General features: G+C 40.2%; 1 protein-coding gene across 1 annotated transcript; it reads left to right on the forward strand.

The window, feature by feature from the left end:
• The first annotated feature begins 11,278 nt into the window (after positions 1 to 11,278).
• Positions 11,279 to 14,550, forward strand: LOC137032436 (uncharacterized). The gene is made up of 6 exons (XM_067404198.1): positions 11,279 to 11,620; positions 11,709 to 11,772; positions 13,173 to 13,284; positions 13,443 to 13,488; positions 14,031 to 14,269; positions 14,372 to 14,550. Exons 1-6 carry the CDS (start codon positions 11,279 to 11,281, stop codon positions 14,427 to 14,429), a joined length of 861 nt encoding a protein of 286 aa, XP_067260299.1. The 3' UTR covers positions 14,430 to 14,550.
• The last annotated feature ends 2,065 nt before the right edge of the window (positions 14,551 to 16,615 follow it).

A 16,615-nucleotide genomic window follows, 5' to 3' on the forward strand; every position in this document is an offset into this window, starting at 1 on the left:
TGTGGGTGGGGTCAAGACAATAGACATGAGAGCACATGGCACAAAGAAACATGACAAGCCATGTGCTCACATCAAACAAAACAAAGACACAAGCACATGGCCAATGAAGACAAATCACAAGACGAGACATGAACACGTGACTATGAAAACTCATAAGCCACGTGTTCACACAAAACAAGACAACATGAGAGCACGCAGCCCGTGAAACACAGACTGCGTGCTACACAACACAAGACAAAAACAACATGAAAGCACGCGGCAGGTGGAAATATCCGCGTGCTACACAACATGACAATACAAGAGACAAAACAGGAGACAAGAACGCACGGCAAGTGAAAGAACACTCAACCGTGCGCTCACAACAAAGACAGGACTGGGAGCGAATGGGGTCCGAATCCCGACACGAAACCGAAACCAAACTAGACACGAGTGCCGGGATCCGAACGCCACGCTCCCAACATGAAACAAGGCACGCAGACAAGAGAGCGCACAGCCCCGAGAACCCTCGAGACCGTACGCTCACACAAAAACACGACAAGAACGGGAGTGTCAGAGCTCTGTCACAAAACCAAGAAATAAGCAAGACTGAAGTGACAGAACCCTGACAATTTGTCTAACGTTCTGTCAAGGTTCTCTCAAAGTTATGAACAAACGTTCTTCCAGTAATGTTAACAGAGTCTTTGTTCGACGTTATCTTTAATAATGTTCTCAAATTATTTATACAAGTTGTTTGTAGAAGTTTTTTTTTTTTTTTGCAGTATGTAGGATTTCCGTCTGCTAGAGGTCGCTAGAGGCCTATTCAAAACAAAGGTACCAAGTTTGAGCAAAGAACAAAAAATCTGAAAAAGTACTTGGGACATGTGGTCTTCACCTCAACGGATGTTGCAAAAGAATAGGGATAGGACTCATGAAGAAATCATGTTCATGATTATTAACGTTACTGTAGTATGAAGCAGAGCAGGAGCGAGTGTTGTGGAGCTGAACGAGGAGCTGGAGCGATTGATCAACACACGCCTCACAAGCAGTGGGACTTTTATTATGTCACAGTAGCTGGCGCCGCTTCCACTTTTCCGGTCATGATTATGAGGTAACACAGCTCTATTTATCATATTAGAGACATTTGAGTGTGTTGAAAATGATGTTATTACGTTACTCTCGCTCGGCGGCTGCTGTTAGACACTTGTTTGAGTTGCACTGCAGTAAGATAATAAGATGATTTTAGAATATCATATTAATGCAAAACTAAGTAACTTTTTTACCTTCATAAATAGTTTTCTAAGTCCTTACGATGGTTAATTGGCTTGTAGTGGTGTGTTTGAGGCGAGCACTAACCCCCTCTGGCACGTCTACGCCAGAAAGCAGCACTTGCAAGTTGAGCTGCGCCGACCCGACACAATCTCGCCTCATGTTCATGTTCACGCGAGAGTGACAGAATGCTTTACGGTAATTCAAAAACTATTTATATATTATGACTTTATAAGACAATTTCGAAAATTACCCACCTCCATCGAGATTTCTTGTACTGTATTTGCAAAACTACTGTGCTGGTGAGCGTTGTAGTTGTTGTAGTCCAAAGCTGCGCTTGGAGTATTTACGACAGTGTGATTCACTGAAGGAACCTGTAGGGGGAGCTTCGCAAATCTTACTGAGTTCCGCTTTAAATGCTGGATGGCTTGTGTGTGATGATATTTGATTGTTGTTACTTAAGAAAACCACTAGATGGCACTATGTTAAGTTGTGTGTAGAGTACCATACAGTTAAGATAAAGAGAAGAAAGCTAACACATGTTAAAAGTAAGAAATAAAAGACAGACATGTTGTGACTGCACGGAAGACTCTTTATTAACAATTGCCAAACAAAACTTTGTGTTGATAAATGGCATGCAATTCAGTGTTTTTTTTTCTAGGCTTGATTGTGTTTTTGGGGCGCAGGTTAACATGTCTTAATGCTTAATTTAAAAAAAAAAAAAAAACACTGTATTTTTCATATATTTTACCTTTATCCTACACCTCTGTTTCCAATTTCAGTTAAAGGGTCTCTATGTAAGAATGCCAGTTGGAAGACACATGACGGGAGCGACATTGGAAGGCAAGGAGACTTACAAACTATAATTTGTTGATTTATTGATTTATGATGAGTTGATATAATATGCTCCCATTTATTACTGGTTTAATATGCTCCCATTTATAGAGATTTTTAGATGGATGCTGAGGCTTTTTAGATCAGGTAGAATCTCTGACCCAGTTTGTTCGCTGGCTTCCATGGCTGCAATTTGCTGCATGTGTTTTCCGCCAACTGGCAACCCGGGGTGGCAAAATACTATTGGGTAAATTGACACGTGGTCTTGCACAGACCGAAACAAAAACAGAAATTCCGACACAGAATGCAAATTTCAAAGTAAAATAACTGGCTATAGCAATGGTTTCCAGAGAAACGAGTATGTGAACTGAGCATGTATAATTAATATCTGCAAACATATTATTGTATTTTTTTTGGTTTAATACAGTCAAAAACGTACATAGAGCCCCTTTAAACGGCTCGTTTGACTCCCTGGTTCTATGAAGCCACTCCCTCCGAAAATACGCAGTGTGCTCAGAGTGGTTAGCTGGCCCAGTGTATTGTGATTCGCTGAAGCGTCCAGAAACACCACGCCCCTTACCATTTGTTGCTTCAGTGGAAATGTAAATAATGGCATCTATATTGCTGTATCAAATTGAGCCGAATCAGACCCAGATGAAGAGGGTCAAGCAGAATCTCTGCAATTGTGGCTTTTAAAGGACGTTTATGAATTATATTTCATTTTTTATTTGTGTCAAAGTGTTTAGATATGCTGTCACTGCTGTTTGTTAGCTTTCAATATACAGTTTTATCCTGATTAAAGCTTTACTGTAGCCAAATACATGCCTGAGTAGTAGCATTTTTGTAAAGGTAACGTTTAATTTATAGCATGAACAACTGTCTATGAACATAGAAGTTTGAATTTAGCTAACTGGCTAGCGAAGCAAAAACGAGTTGGTCTTTGTTTACATCCTTGATGCAACCAAAAAATAGTGACAGAACTATACGTTTAAAAGACATGTACAAACAATAAAACGTCCTTACAATTTGAAGCCAATAAACAGCAGCTTCTGCTTTTAAAGTGGGAACTGCTTCTTTCAGTAAAAGCCTTTGTGCAAATCCAGCATTGAACTGGAAGATTCTGGAAGCTGTCTTCAGCGCCGCATCCAGTGTAGAAATAATCACACATTATAATGGGTTCTATTAGGGCTGGGCGATACAGCTAAAAAATGTATCATGATATAATGTTTCATATTGATCGGTATCGATAATTATTGAAAAAAAAATTTAATAAACTTTTTTCAAAAAAAAGGACAGTAGAAAATAAAAGTTTGAATTTAACCAATGCATTTTTAATTAAGGCAAACAACTTCATATTTTATATGAAGATTAAATAAATAAGCGTTTCTGGATAAATTGAGAAACCTTTTTGTTTTGTCAAACTAAGATCAAGATTCTGAATAACAACTAAACAAAATAACGCAATTTATTACTAGAGGTTCCGACAAAATATTAATTTTAAATATTAATTTAAATTTTTTTATTTATTGCAATTAATTATATTTTAAAATCCATTTGGATGTATGATTCAATGACTCACTCATAAATTCTCCTGTTTCATTACTGGATGAATCAGTGTATTTGAAAGAATCTGTTGAATGAAGATTCAAATACATTTTTTACACTAACATGTCTCCACCTGGTGGTGAAACAATGTAATTGATAAATGCGTCATTTTCAGGGCCAAGTTACTTTCAGAAGCTGATTTGCTCAGTTTTGATCGATAACATAAACATTAGTGCTTATATCTGAACTATGAGCTTTTATCTCAGTATTTCTGTGATCATTTGAATATTTGTGACGCAGAAATAAAGATACTGTGTGTGTGGTTGAAAACTGTGCAGCTGTTTATACCTACATGACAACTGCTCTCTAAAGACGAACTTTGAAGTAGATCAACTGTAAGTCATAAGGAAACCATGAAACTGCCACACTGACAAGCTGATATGTCCTTTTTTATTCACAATCTCCTCATCACTGGCAGGTACAGCACTGGTCCGTGTAACGCTTCACAATTCAATTTTCAGACCATACAATGCAAATACAAAAATGAAAAATTTAAACCAGACGTTCATTTTTCTTGTTTTTCTTGTACTTCTTTAATAGATACTTTTGCTAAATTATGACTTTAGAAACAATCATTTGAATAAATGAAATCTAACCGATTTTCTGTTTTGTAATTTGCGCCATGGGCTGTACCATTAGCATGGGGGTGTGGCCGCAGACTACTATCATTTAATTGATGTAACTGTTTTATTTACACTGCATGCATGTTGAGGAGTAGTTTAAAAGACTGACTGAACACAGAGGATGACCTTTTACAACTAAAGTGCTATCATTTTTATTATTAATATAGTATCTGTGCTAAATATAAGGCAGTGTCGGACTGGCCATGGCGACAGCTGAAAACTGAAATCCCGGTAGCCTGGCTGTTTTTGCACATTGTCCAGCTGTAATGAACAGAGTTAATAACTGTACTAGATTTAAGGGCATTTTAAGCGAATGAGAAGCGTGTGAAGTGCAGAAGCTCAAGCGGTTGCCGTGGTAATGAACAATGCCTGCTAAAGAAAACATCTGCATTTTTACTGTACAACTATTGTATTACAAACAAGAGCTTAAAACTTAAATTAAAAACTTAACTAAATTATGCTCATTTTTTATTTTTTTATTTTTTTATTTTCGCTTGGTAGCATTTTAATCTTTCATGACATTAAGTGCTGATGCTCGAGCTGCCCTCTGTCTGCTGCCTATCCCACTGAAAATGAACTGGGATCTCGTGGTTGTACTGAAGCCTACCAAGTAAAATGCACCCCTTGACCAAGGGCATAATGTATATTAATAAAATAAAGTAATAGCGAATAAGTAAATACAAACAAGCTGGAGATTGTGCTAAAACAGCCAAGTCACCGGGATTTCACTTTTTCCAGCCACTCGCAATGGCCAGTCTGGGACTGCCTTATATTTAGCACAGTTAATATTTAATAATAAAAATTATAGCACTTTGGTTGTAAAAGGTCATCCTCTGTTTCTGTCATTTAACCCTCTGGAGTCTGAGGCTGATTTGGGGCCTGGAGAAGTTTTGACATGCCCTGACATTTGTGCTTTTTTCAGTTGTTCATAAACATATTAATGACAAAAGTGTCATTACACTGTATTCAGCACAAAGTAGGCTACAATAATATGTGAGGAACATGTATGTACATGTTTGTGTTTTTGAAGGAATAACATTTATGCGTGGTTATTGAAAACACAAAAAACTTAAGTCACTGAAATAAGGCCAAAAAAAGTATAATAAATCTGTGTTCACAAGACTTTGGGGTATTGGAGGTTGTAAACTAGAATTTTGCTTCAAAATTATGTAAAAATTATGCTGCCTACTCCTTCATATAAAACAATATATTGATTTAGTTTTTAGAAGACACTTTTTGCCAAGAAACACAGTATGCGTGGAGGCGTGAATCAACACTGAAAATGGGCCATTCTCACCTGAGAAGACAAAAGAATTGGATAGTAATGAGCTGAAATGACTTTCATATTAAAGCAGAACTAAGCAAGATTCGCGAAGCTCCCCCTACAGTTTTCTTCAGTGACACTGTCATAAATACTCCAAGCGCAGCTCTGGACTACAACGCTCACCAGCACAGTAGTTTTGCAAATACAGTACAAGAAAGAGGAGGTGGGTAATTTGCAAATACAGTACACTCGATGGAGGTGGGTAATTTTTTAAATTGTCTTATAAAGACATAATATATACATTGTTTTTGAATTACCGTAAAGCATTTTGTCACTCTCGCGTGAACGTGATCATGAGGTGAGATTGTTTCGGGTCGGTGCAGCTCAAGTTGCAAGTGCTGTATTCTGACGTAGACGTGCCAGAGGGGGCTAGTGCACGCCTTAAACACACCACTACAAATCAATTAACCATTGTAAGGACTTAGAAAACTATTTATGAAGGTAAAAAAAGTTACTTAGTTCTGCTTTAATGAGGCATTTCAGTCAGGTAGGCTGTGAAAAAAAACCTTCTGTGATGTCTCAAGCTCATTATGATATATGAAACATACAGAAAAATATTATTACAATATAAAGTAATGGTTTTATATTATACTTTAAAATATAATGTATTTCTGTGATGCAAAGAGTCTGAATATAGGCTTTTAGTTTAAAAGCATGCACATTTGGAGAAATATTGGATTCTCATATGCGTATGTCAATTTTCTATACAGAGGAGTTATTTATTCTATATTCATTGTCATTACTATGAGCGCTGGTGTTTTCAATTCATCCTTAAAGTCGGAGGGCGCTCTGTGCATTTTTAGTCCACAAATTCATCTAAAAGAAGAAGAGGCTATTCCATGAATGGAGTTTCCAATACATACTGCAGCCGGAGGGCGCTAAAGAAACAAAAACACATCTAAAATTCATCTATAGAAGAAAAGAAAACAGGAACTAACTGCATGTCTTCTAGAGCTCGCTAACCATGACTTTTACATCCAGATAAACACTTTTCAAGACAATAAATACACGCTTGAGACGATGAATGCATTTATTGCCTCTGAATTTGCGTCTGAATAGCGCTGGCTCCGTGGGCGTGGCCGCATTAGCGGATAATCACGGACTTCTGACATGGCTCTCTTTTCATACAGATTACATAAATACAGAAGGTTTGTTTTCGACGATTTGACTTACACGTTTTAAAACCTGACATCTTAAAGTTTAATTTTTCTGTGATTAGTATTCACTAAGTTACAGTTCATTTTCTGAGAACTATCAGTTTGGACTTCGTTCAGAGGGAGAGGAGAAATCACGCATCATGTTAGTTTTCTTTATTTTACAAAAAGCACAACATTGTGTTTTTACTTGAGTGTATACAAATAAAAGAAGATATTCTATAGTTTCAATTGATATATTACTTATGTCTCTATGACAAAAAATGACGGAGTATTTTAAGTCTGTTTTGCTGCAATGTGAAAAAAACCTGCGAAATGCGCCGGCGCGTTTTCAGACCTCAGAGTGTTAAACTACTCCTCAACATGCATGCAATGTAAATAAAACCCGACGTCATGGTGGTCTTCCTCTTCCACGAGGGGAAGGTCTGTTGGGATGAGCAGCGTGGAAGGTGTCCAACAGGTTGGGATCAAGAATGTCGTTACGTGGAATCCATGAATGTTCCTCAGGGCCGTAACCCTCCCAGTCCACGAGATACTCGAGCTGACCACCACGGCACTGGGAGTCCAAGATCTGTCACACCTCGTATGCAGCTCCGTCGTCCAGTATGAGTGGAAGGGGGGCTCGGCTTCAGTCACATCAGTCTCTGTGGAGAGAGGAACAGAATGGTGGTGAAGTTTTAGGTGTGACACATGGAATGTGGGGTGAATGCGATACTCAGGTGGTAGCTGGAGTTTGTAGGTGACTGGGTTGATCTGTTCTAAGATGGTGAATTGGCCAATGAACCTGGGACTCAGCTTACGGCATGGTAGGCGCAGTTGGATGTCCCTGGTGGATAGCCAGACCTTCTGTCCCGGTTGGTATGCAGGAGCTTCAGAGCGACGAAGGTCTGCTCTCATTCTGCGCCTATGGAGAGCACGCTGTAGTTGGTGATGGGCTGAGTCCCAGACCCTCTCGCTCTCTCGGAACCAGTAATCCACAGATGGTATGTCCGATGGTTCCCCGGTCCAGGGGAACAGTGGGGGTTGGTAGCCGAGTATGCACTGGAATGGTGTTAGACCGGTGGATGGCTGGAGTATGGAGTTCTGCGCGTATTCGGCCCAACCCAGGTACTGGTTCCAAGAGTCCTGGTGGCCATGACAGAACGGAGGAAGCGACCGATCTCTTGGATCTTCTGTTCCGTCTGTCCGTTCGACTGTGGATGGTATCCCGACGAGAGGCTGAAGGTCACATCTAGGAGTGATAAGAATGCTTTCCACACTCGGGAGATGAACTGTGGTCCTCTATCCGACACGATGTCTTCGGGGATACCGAAGTATTGGAACACGTGGCTGAACATGATCTCAGTGGTTTACATAGCAGGGATTTAGAGAACCTGTCCACCACAACCAGTATGCAGGTACATCTATTGGAGACTGGGAGGTCAATGACAAAATCAACTCCTAGGTGTGACCAGGGTCGATTAGGAACTGGCAGAGGAAGAAGGTTGCCGGATGGTAGATGGCGTGGGCTCTTCGAGATGGCGCATTCCTTGCATCCCTGCACGTACCTTCTGACATCGGCTGCTCTTTCAGCAGCGAGAGGGTTTCATTGACCCCCAGGTGGCCAGTGCCAAGTGAAGAGTGGGCAGAGTGAATCAGTGGAGTGCGCCGTGCCCTAGTGATGTACTGCAAGCCCGGTGGACAACCCGGCGGAGTGTTGGTGGAGGCATTGGAGGAGGAAAGAGTCTCAGCCGACCAGGTGATGGGGCTGACTATGATCTGCTCAGGGAGAATGGATTCAGGTTCTTCAGTATTTTCTTCTGTAGCATGGAGGCGTGATAAGGCGTCTGCCTTTACGTTCCTGGATCCGGGTCGGTAAGAGATGGTGAAGTTAAAGCTGCAGTAGGGAGTTTTTAGAAAACGTTGACTTAGCCTGAAAATTTGAACAAGCACAACTCACAGGTCACTCCCCCTTGCTCTATGCTGCGCTACAGCCCTCCCTCCACAGCTCCTCCCCCATCACAACGGAGCCTGCCGTGAACACGCAGGCTAGGCGGATAAACAGTTATAGCACATTCACTGGTACAGACGAAACATCATCAATACATTGTACAATACATTGACAATGGCCAGCCCATACTTTGACTACAAACTTGGTCCTCAAAACATTACGTATTTTGCAATACATGTAATGTAACTATATGACGTTGCACTATTTATATAAGTAATAAATAGCTAGTAAGATAATATAACGGTAACTAACGTTACAGTATGCAAGTAATTATTCTGTCGATATGTAATGCTAAATAAGGTTTGCTAGTACATTATTTCAGCAACATGACAAGCCAGTGAATTAGCAGCTTTTAATAGTTGCTTTGCACAGTGCGTGACATTTTATCGGTATGTTATGCGGCTAGAGTTTTGACACAGAGTCAATGGGCTCCGACGAGGAATTCACACCCACAGCGACTAAGAGGAGTCACCGGGCGGGGAGAGGAGGAAGCATCAGGCAGGGGACAGGCAGGCCTGTTTTGAAATTATCTTAGTTGTGTAGTTCTTAAAAAATGAAACAAATCAAGCAGGGATACTTACTTGTCAAGCAGAAAACTCTGCATCGGTTTTTAATCCTTTCAGGACATGTAGCTCCCTCCACCTCGGAAAAGCCGCTCCGATACTTACCCTCGTTTTATTTCTCTATCTAATTCTTTCTTTTTGGCTTTTTTATCATCGTCATTTGTCTTTTTCCGTTTACCTGTCTTTACTTTATGAACAGGTGCCACTTGAGGAACTGGCAGTTTGGACTGTTTTTCCACCATAAGCAAAGCTGCAGCACACCGGTAATCTTGAATTTGAACGCCTGCGCTGGCGCTCTGCATGACAGGGGTGTGATCAGCGCGCACGCGAGCTTGATTGACACTGCTAAGACACTCCTCCTGACTCTGATTGGTTGGTTCTTACCGGGAGCGGTGTATTTCTGCAAATGGCAATAGGACCACTGGGAGGAGCCAGAGGAGCTTGATTTTTTCACAGATTATCTGTCTCATATTCTACTGTCAGGACATAATGACAGGTTTAACAAATATGTAAAAAATAATTTTTACAAAAGTTACCTACTGCAGCTTTAAAGCGTGTGAAGAATAATGCTCAACGTGCTTGTCTGGGGTTGAGTCTTTTAGCAGCTCAAAGATACTCAAGGTTTTTATGGTCTGTAAGAACCAGGAAGGGATGTCTGGCTCCCTCCAGCCAATGCCTCCACTCCTCGAGGGACAATTTGACAGCGAATAGTTCTTGGTTGCCGATGTCGTAGTACACCTCTACCGGGTTGAGCTTGCGGGGGAAGAAGGCGCATGGGTGGAGGCGGCTCGGGTTCCCATGCTGCTGTGACAGGAACACTCCTACTCCTGTGGTGGAGGCGTCCACCTCCATGATGAAGGACTTATCTGGATCGGGATGGACCAGGAGAGGAGTGGTGGTGAAGGCCCTTTTGAGGATGTCGAATGCTTCTGTGGCAGCTGGAGTCCAGGACAGAGACTTGGGTTTGTTCCGGAGGAGGCTTGTGAGCGGCCTGGTGATGGAGCTGTAGTTTTGGATGAACCATCTGTAGAAGTTGGCGAAGCCGAGGAAACGTAGAGTTCTTTAACTGTAGTGGGTGTGGTGTGGGCTTCCACCTTCCCCACGTCCATCCAGATGCCACTGTGGTCGATGTTGTATCCAAGAAATTGTACTGATGACTGGTGGAATGATAATTTCTTGGCTATGATGAAGAGCTGGAATTCTCTCAGGCGTTGCAGGACCTCCGCAACGTGACGGCGATGGTCGGCCATGCTCCGGGAGTAAATTAGGATATCGTCGATCTAGACCAGCACGTTTGTGGAGAAACTCCCGGAGCACCTCATGGATGAAGTGCTGGAATATGGAGGGGGTGTTGACCAGGCTGTACGGCATCACAAGGTATTCATAATGGCTGGTGGGTCTTCCACTCGCGTATCTGGATGAGGTTCTACGCACTGCCGAGGTCCAACTTGGTGAACACAGTGGCACCACGGAGATGTTCCAGGGCCACTGGGACGAGAGGAAGGGGGTGCCTGAATTTGACGGTTATGGCGTTTAATGCCCGGTAGTCAATGCATGGCCACAAGTCTCCGTCCTTTTTCGCCACGAAGAAGAAGCTGGAAGCAGCAGGGGAAGTAGATGGATGGATGGACAGGGAGAGGTTTGGAACTTGGAGGTCGTGGAACTGGCAGTGCAGAGAAACAGTTTGGAAAACAGGTGTCGCCCCCTCCCGTCTTCCAGGAGAGGACTGGATTGTGCTGCTCCAACTACAGGCACCCTAGAATCACGTCAGCAGTGGATCCCTCCAGAACCAGCAGATGGATGTTCTCCACATGAAGTAATCTGATTTGGAGTTGTAGTGGTCCAATACTTCAACTGACATATCTTCTACTCACAGGTTTGCTGGTTATTGAGTGGATCTGGTAGGTAGACGGCGTGTTCTTGGTCTTGAGGCCGAGCTAATGGCAGAGGGCCAGTTTCCTGCTGACCCAAAATCGAGGAGTGCGGATACTGGAATGGGAACATCAGCAACAGTAAGTGTGACAGTAGTGGTGAGTGGTTTCATAGTCTGGAGAGTAGAGATGATGGCACTCACCATGGGACGAGGAGGACGTGTTGGGCATTCAGAGATTACATGCCCAGGAGAGCCACAATATAAACATAAGTTCTGGGTCAGCCTTCTCTGCCGTTCAGCAGGGGTCAGACAAGTAGATTCCACTTGCATGGATTTGGTATTGTACAGGTATTTTGGGACCAAATGGAATCGGCCCACTGGAGAGCTTTTCCAGAATGAATGTGTGACGGTAAGCATCGACCAAGTCCTGGAATGGATCAGGGTGGCTCACTGTGTCCCACTGTTTAGGTCCGGTCTTCTGTTATAATATGTACCAGTCGGAGACAGAAGATCACAGTTCAGGTTGTTTATTGGACACAAGTAACACAACAGCAATAACAGGTGAGTTGGCAGTGGTTGTATAAATGAATGATGATAGAATGAATGGTAATACTGTCTTTAGTGGTTTGCAGGTTGGATGCTGGAGAATAGCGGTAGCAGATAGGAGACAAGGATGACGGACGACACTCACACACAGACTTAGAACACAGGAGGAAGCTCGGAGACACAGGAGACAGGTAAGTAGCAAAGGGAGTCCTTGAGGTAAGCATGGAGGTAAGATCCTTGATGCGAACGAGGCCGGACAATGTGACAGAGTGTGTGAGTGTCTTTTATGTGAGTGCTGATTGGTGTGGTGATGAGGTGCAGGTGTTCGTGATCAGTACTCAGGGGAAGGTGTGCGCTGTGATTGGTGGGTGCTGGAGCCTGGCGTGTCTGTGATACTTGCAGTCTGTATAATTCATAAACACAACTTCATTCTTTTATAAATCTCTCCAACAGTGTGTAATTTTAGCCACAGAGCTCTATCAAACTCATTCAGAATCAAATGTAAACATTCAAATAAATACTATACTTACATGATCTGATATGCTGCATGACGAACACTTTGTAAAGATCCATTTTGAGGCTTATATTAGCTGTGTGAACTTTGTTTATGCAATGTATTATAGAGCTGCGAGCTTGGGGAGGGGAGGACGAGCATTTAAAGGGAAAGCACGCTGAATCGACGCATATTTAAAAATGCCCCAAAGTAGGCAGTTCAAAAAATTAATTAAAAAAAAATATATGGGGTATTTTAAGCTGAAACTTCACAGACACATTCAGGGGAAACCTTAGACTTATATTACATCTTTTGAAAAAGCATTTTATGGCACCTTTAAATGAAAAGATTGAAAAGTGATTCCACAACCACCAAACAGGTGGCAATATGCACTATTAAGTATTTAAATAGCCATTAAACAAACAAAGAAAAAAAACAGTAGGGCGTGTTTTTTCCTAGCGTTTGTTTCCATGGTGACTTGTTGATTCGTTACACTTTGTTTCTTCAGTAGAACACAAATGATGATTTTTAACTCCAACCGTTGCAGTTTGTAAGTTGTATAATGCATGTCAATGGGAATTCCATCTATAAGAGTAAAAAAACATTCACAGACAAATCCAAATTAAACCCTGCGGCTTGTGACAACACATTGATATCCTAAGTCATGAAACGATCAGTTTGTGCGAGAAACCGAACAGTATTTATATATTTTTTTTACCTCTAATACACCACTATGTCCAAGTTCCCTGCACATCAGGTTAGTGAGGTCAAAAAACGTGCTCTGACAACAGAAGTGATGTCTCGCACTCATTGAAGCAAAGCACGAGAGATCACGTCCGTCATCAGAATGCGTTTTCTGACCTCACATCTACACATCATTCATAAGTTCGGAGAGTTAATCATGATGATCTTCCTCTTTCAGTTCATCATGGTGCTGGTAGGAATGTGATTGTGATCGCAGCGACATCTGGAGGATTATTCATCATCATCACCATCATCATCATCATCTACATCATCATCATCCTCTTTATAATGTAGCTCAGTTTAAAAAAAAAAACCCTTCAGTGATTTTATAAGTTCACTTTTGGTTTAATGTGGAAGGAAATGGCTTATTTGTCATTGATTATATTACACATATTTTGTATTAATTTGATAGTCATTCATATACTGTCAATGTCTGTCATTATAACAGAAAGAAACAAAGGAGTGATAAAACTGAAGATCTCACAGTGAAAGAGGTAAATCATTTAGACACACAACTTTACAGAAGCAGAAAATCAATCGATCCACCGTTAACTGTTTTTTTCCAGTATGTAACTGTACAGAGACAGACTGATGGGAAACTAACATTATCAAAGTCTTTATTAACCCAATCCAGGAAAAATAAAAAATAAAAATTCATAAACTAATATTTCTCTTTATACCAGTAATTCTCAAACTGTATGTACAGCGCCCTCAGGTGGTGTGACATGAAAAAAAAAACTTATTTTTACATGGCTTCATTCAAATTTCTGATATATTTACAGTTTTAATATAGATTTTTTTATAATAATTTGATAATCATTAGTATATTTACATCACTGTGATTATTTCACTTTAGATACATATTCTGTCCTTTTCTTCTCCTGCAATCAAGTGCGAATCAGTGAAATATTTCTGAAATATTGATCTGATGTGGCACCTGATCTGAAAAGATAATCTGCTCTAGACTGAGAATCTACACTTCAGATCAAACTGATTTACGTCTTAATGAATAATGACTTCTTTTCTTGTATTTCAGAATGATCTCTATTCTGACGCGTCACAGAGAGCTTCAGTCCATGACGAGCCTCTTTCTGAACCGGATTCAGCCCATGACGCTCCAAAGAGATTCAGAGGAAAAACTCCTGAATCCAGAGATACTGAGGAGATCCAGTACGCAACTGTCCAACATCCCAGAAAGAAAGAGACGAAGAGATCAGAGGAGAACGAAAACCAGTATGACAATATAAGAGTTCATCAGCCTGATGCTGCCGTGAGGTGAAAAGACTTAACCAGCACTAATTTAACCATCCTTACCTAAACAAGCACAGAGTGTATGTGTAACATCATTGTCTTCCTGTTTATTTGTTTCTTTTTTAGGCGATCAACTGTTCAAACTATGGAAGAGCCTTCAATGATTTACAGCAGCGTCAAATGAGTGACAGAGTGTAAATGTTATATTATGTATTAATGTAAGTTTTTTATAGAGTTTCCACTTCATGTTTTACTTTGTATGTTCTTACAACTACAGCTAATATTTCAATAAACCTGAGTAGTTATTAACCTCCATGCAGTTTAAGGCTGTAGTGTCTTTACTGGTTAACCAGGACTGAAGTAACCTCTAGTGAGGATGTGTGAATTATTCTTCATGGAAGAGACATAGATGTGACTATCCCAGACAGCAACATAGTGTGGCCCATATCTGGTACATGTGGACATCTGGGCTGACATGATATTTCTGTCAGGGTACTTTCCCTCCCAAAAAAAAAATCTGTTATTTACTCTGATCAGATCTTATTTTGATATTCAGTTCATACTTTAATTGTTGTTTTTGAAACTATACTTGAAACTACTGATTCTTGAAACAGAATTTATTTATTTTACTGTAAAGCTGCTATGTATGATATAATGCACTATATAAATATATAAACAGCTATAAAGCCACTGACACAAATATTTCAATACTCAACCATCAGATGATGACTGCACTTTCCACCAATAGATTATTTTTTTAAATGCAGTGGTTGCGTCTAATTTCAGATGGCTTTCATGACAGGTATGAAAGCAAGGCTGTGAGGGATTGACTTACCATATTTTCAATGACATTATGGCTGTAAAAAGCTGTATAAATTTCCTAGATCACTTACAATTTTCCACAGTTCACATTGTCAGGTTTTTTTTTTTTTTTTTTGTCTACTGAAATTTCTCTGAACGATATTTTTGCAGTGTTTCATCAGCATAACAATCCCAAAACACATCATTAAAGTTAAATATCTTCATCATTCTTAATAACTATACTTATTTGAGATTCAGAGGAGGCAGTTCAAATATCATTCTACTTCCTGTTTCTCAACAATGGAAAAATATGGATACTACAGGATTTTTTAGCAAACCCTTTGCACTGTACTGTTGTGTTCTGCACTCAGTGTGGAATTATTGCCATCATCTTGAATTGTCAATAGAACTGAAAAAAATGGGGAAAATATCACATAAAATGACTTTTTTTTTTTTTTTTATATTTTTGTTTAAACTCACCATTATGGTGATCGGCGTTCCCATTGGTTGGACACTGGAACTTCATTTATATTAATATAATTTTCTTCCTATTGATGCAGTGATGTAACAAGAAATCACAGTTGTTAGTATTCAAAGGAAGAGAGGTAATCAAAACGTTGCTTTTAAAGGTGCTCTAACTTCTAACAAAATCAAGTACTCTCTACAGTTCTTTTTTAGTTAGTGGAACTCTTGTGTAAGTGAACTATAGTAACTAACTAAGCATTTGTCAGTACAACATACAATTCCTGTTTCACTTTTTTAAGGCAATTGGTTAGCATGTTTTTATAAGTATGTCTTACAAATGTGATTTTACAGTGTGTAGACTCACTGAGCACACAGTGAGTGCGCTGTGAGGTTTCACTTTTAGCTCACTGTGACCTCACATTGTGACCATAACATGAGTATCCTGGGAGCTCATGGTGAGATCACAGTGAGATCAAATTGTTGACTCGGTTAAAGCTTGAAGACTAGGAGTGGGTTCAAAGAACAGCAATGGAGAATGAAAGAATTGCAAAAAGAACTGCAATGCAATAGCCATGATCATTAAAGTTGCAAACATTTCAATGTTAATACATTTTCTAACAACTGGGGTGGTTTAAAAATGGTGGTGTTGGTTTTGGACTCTGTGAAGCCTAAACACTCCTGAAAAGCTAATCAAGGCTTTCAGACTCACTACACAGCAAACCGCCTTAACTTATTTGAGTCCACACTCAATGAGTTAATGAGATAAGTAATTGAGTGATGATTGATCATTAGTGATAAACACCTGCTGTTAACAAGCAGACTCACTGAAAGAATGAGTCAACGTTTTTAAATACCATTATGGTGATCAGTGTTTGCTTTCATTTGTTGAGCTCTTGTCCCTTGACTTTTTAACATTTGATTTTCTCTGGTTGCTTTGACTGTGTGTTTCTATAGGCACATTTGTTGTGGCAAAGAAAGCTAAGAAATCTGGTTTGTTGGTTATGTTGTAATATACATTTAGTGACATGTTTAAATAATCTCATTTAAAGCTTGATCTCTGATGAGTGATGAGTTAATTTTACTTTATTGATTACTGGGATTAAG

The sequence above is a fragment of the Chanodichthys erythropterus genome, chromosome 12, assembly GCF_024489055.1.
Source record: "Chanodichthys erythropterus isolate Z2021 chromosome 12, ASM2448905v1, whole genome shotgun sequence".
Taxonomy (NCBI): domain Eukaryota; kingdom Metazoa; phylum Chordata; class Actinopteri; order Cypriniformes; family Xenocyprididae; genus Chanodichthys; species Chanodichthys erythropterus.